At 55.3% G+C, this 1,569-nt stretch overlaps 1 protein-coding gene across 1 annotated transcript; it reads left to right on the top strand.

Moving 5' to 3' along the window:
- The first annotated feature begins 600 nt into the window (after positions 1-600).
- LOC142005039 (olfactory receptor 10A4-like) lies at positions 601-1,569 on the top strand. Its single transcript, XM_074982718.1, has one exon. The coding sequence runs from the start codon at positions 601-603 to the stop codon at positions 1,567-1,569; it is 969 nt and encodes a 322-aa protein (XP_074838819.1).

Here is a 1,569-nt window from a genome sequence, read left to right as displayed (position 1 = left end):
TGCTCTAAGGCCCTGGAGGCCTCATTTAGACCTGCCATTGGTACATGCACACATCATGACAATGACCTCGGCTTTATCCAGGGGGCAGGAGCGCCCCAGTCTGTCTGCTGAGCTGGCCAAGGCAGTCCTAATAACAGAGACTCTCATACCCAGGTCCAAACAAGTTATGCGTCTCTGATGCACTCCAGGGGCCTCCCCTAGTTGTAGTCAGGGGACGCCCCTTGACATAACTAGATACCGCCCAGTGCCTTGTACACCAGGGTTCACTCAAACACTCTCCCTGCTGCTGCCACCCTGACCCGGGGTGGGATGTGCCTGTCAATCCGAGGGCAGTGTGTGGTACCAGCTCGGACGTCCTGTTCCCCGAGTGAAATGTTGTTGTGCGTCACTGAGTGCTCGGCACCGAGAATCTCGTCCTTGTCGTCTCTGGCACCTTCCTCTGAGCACCACCTGCCGAGCTCACAGTTGGCGTTTCGTTCAGCGGAGTTAACCCTCTGCTGTCCAGGCTTGAGGTGCTCTCGCTGGGCGTTGGCCATTGTTTAGGCACTAGGCCCCTCATTACTGCATGTCCCAAATCAAGTCTCTGTCTCATCCCTACAGATGACCTCTTCCGAGAGCGACCCTGGAGGGAACCAGACCATCACCCATGTGTTCATCCTGGTGGGGTTCTCGTACCTTAACGAGCTGCAGATCCTTCTGTTTGTGGTGCTTCTGGTCATCTACCTGCTCACCCTGATGGGGAACCTGCTCGTTATTCTGCTGATAAAGCTGAGCCCCTCCCTCCACACCCCCATGTATTTCTTCCTGGTGAACCTGTCTGCCTCGGAAATCTGCTTCACCAGCAGTGTGGTCCCTCAGCTCCTGGCTCACCTCCTGGTGGAGGAAAAGACCATCTCCATTGCAGCTTGTGCAGCGGGGATGTATGTCAACGCCATCATGGGCCTGACGGAATGCTGCCTCCTCGCAGCCATGGCCTACGACCGCTACGTGGCCATATGTCACCCCCTGCACTACACAACCATCATGAGCGGCCGGGTGTGTGCTCTGCTCGCGGGGGTTTCCTGGTTCATTGGCATTTCGGTGGAAGCCGCTCAGGCCAGATGGCTCTTCAGCCTGCCCTTCTGCGGCTCCAACCGCATCCCCCACTTCTTCTGCGACATCCCACCCGTGATGCAGAAGGCCTGTGCTGACACCTCCAAAAACGAGTTGATGCTCCTTATTGTGTCATCTCTGTTCATCCTGGGCCCTTTCCTGTTGATACTCCTGTCCTATGTCCACATCATCTCCACCATCCTCAAGCTGCCATCGGCACAGGGAAGGCGTAAAGCCTTCTCCACCTGCTCCTCCCACCTCACGGTGGTGACTGTGTTCTATGGAACGGCCATTATCACCTACCTTGGGCCCAAGTCTGGCTCTAGCGCAGAGGGTAGCCTTATGATTTCTCTCTTGAACTCAATCATCTCACCAGCGTTGAACCCCATAATTTACACTCTGAGGAACAAAGAGGTCAAGGGAGCCTTCAAAAAAACAGTACAGAAAGTCGTCTTTTCCCACCATTGGAGAAATTAG

The sequence above is a fragment of the Carettochelys insculpta genome, chromosome 32, assembly GCF_033958435.1.
Source record: "Carettochelys insculpta isolate YL-2023 chromosome 32, ASM3395843v1, whole genome shotgun sequence".
In the NCBI taxonomy this organism is placed as follows: domain Eukaryota; kingdom Metazoa; phylum Chordata; order Testudines; family Carettochelyidae; genus Carettochelys; species Carettochelys insculpta.
Note: the sequence above shows the minus strand (reverse complement) of the source record. Positions and strands in the feature narration are given on the sequence as shown.

What these genes read in the sequence shown, in the direction of transcription:
- LOC142005039 (XM_074982718.1), top strand. Translation starts at nt 601, where the DNA reads ATGACCTCTTCCGAGAGCGACCCTGGAGGGAACCAGACCATCACCCAT.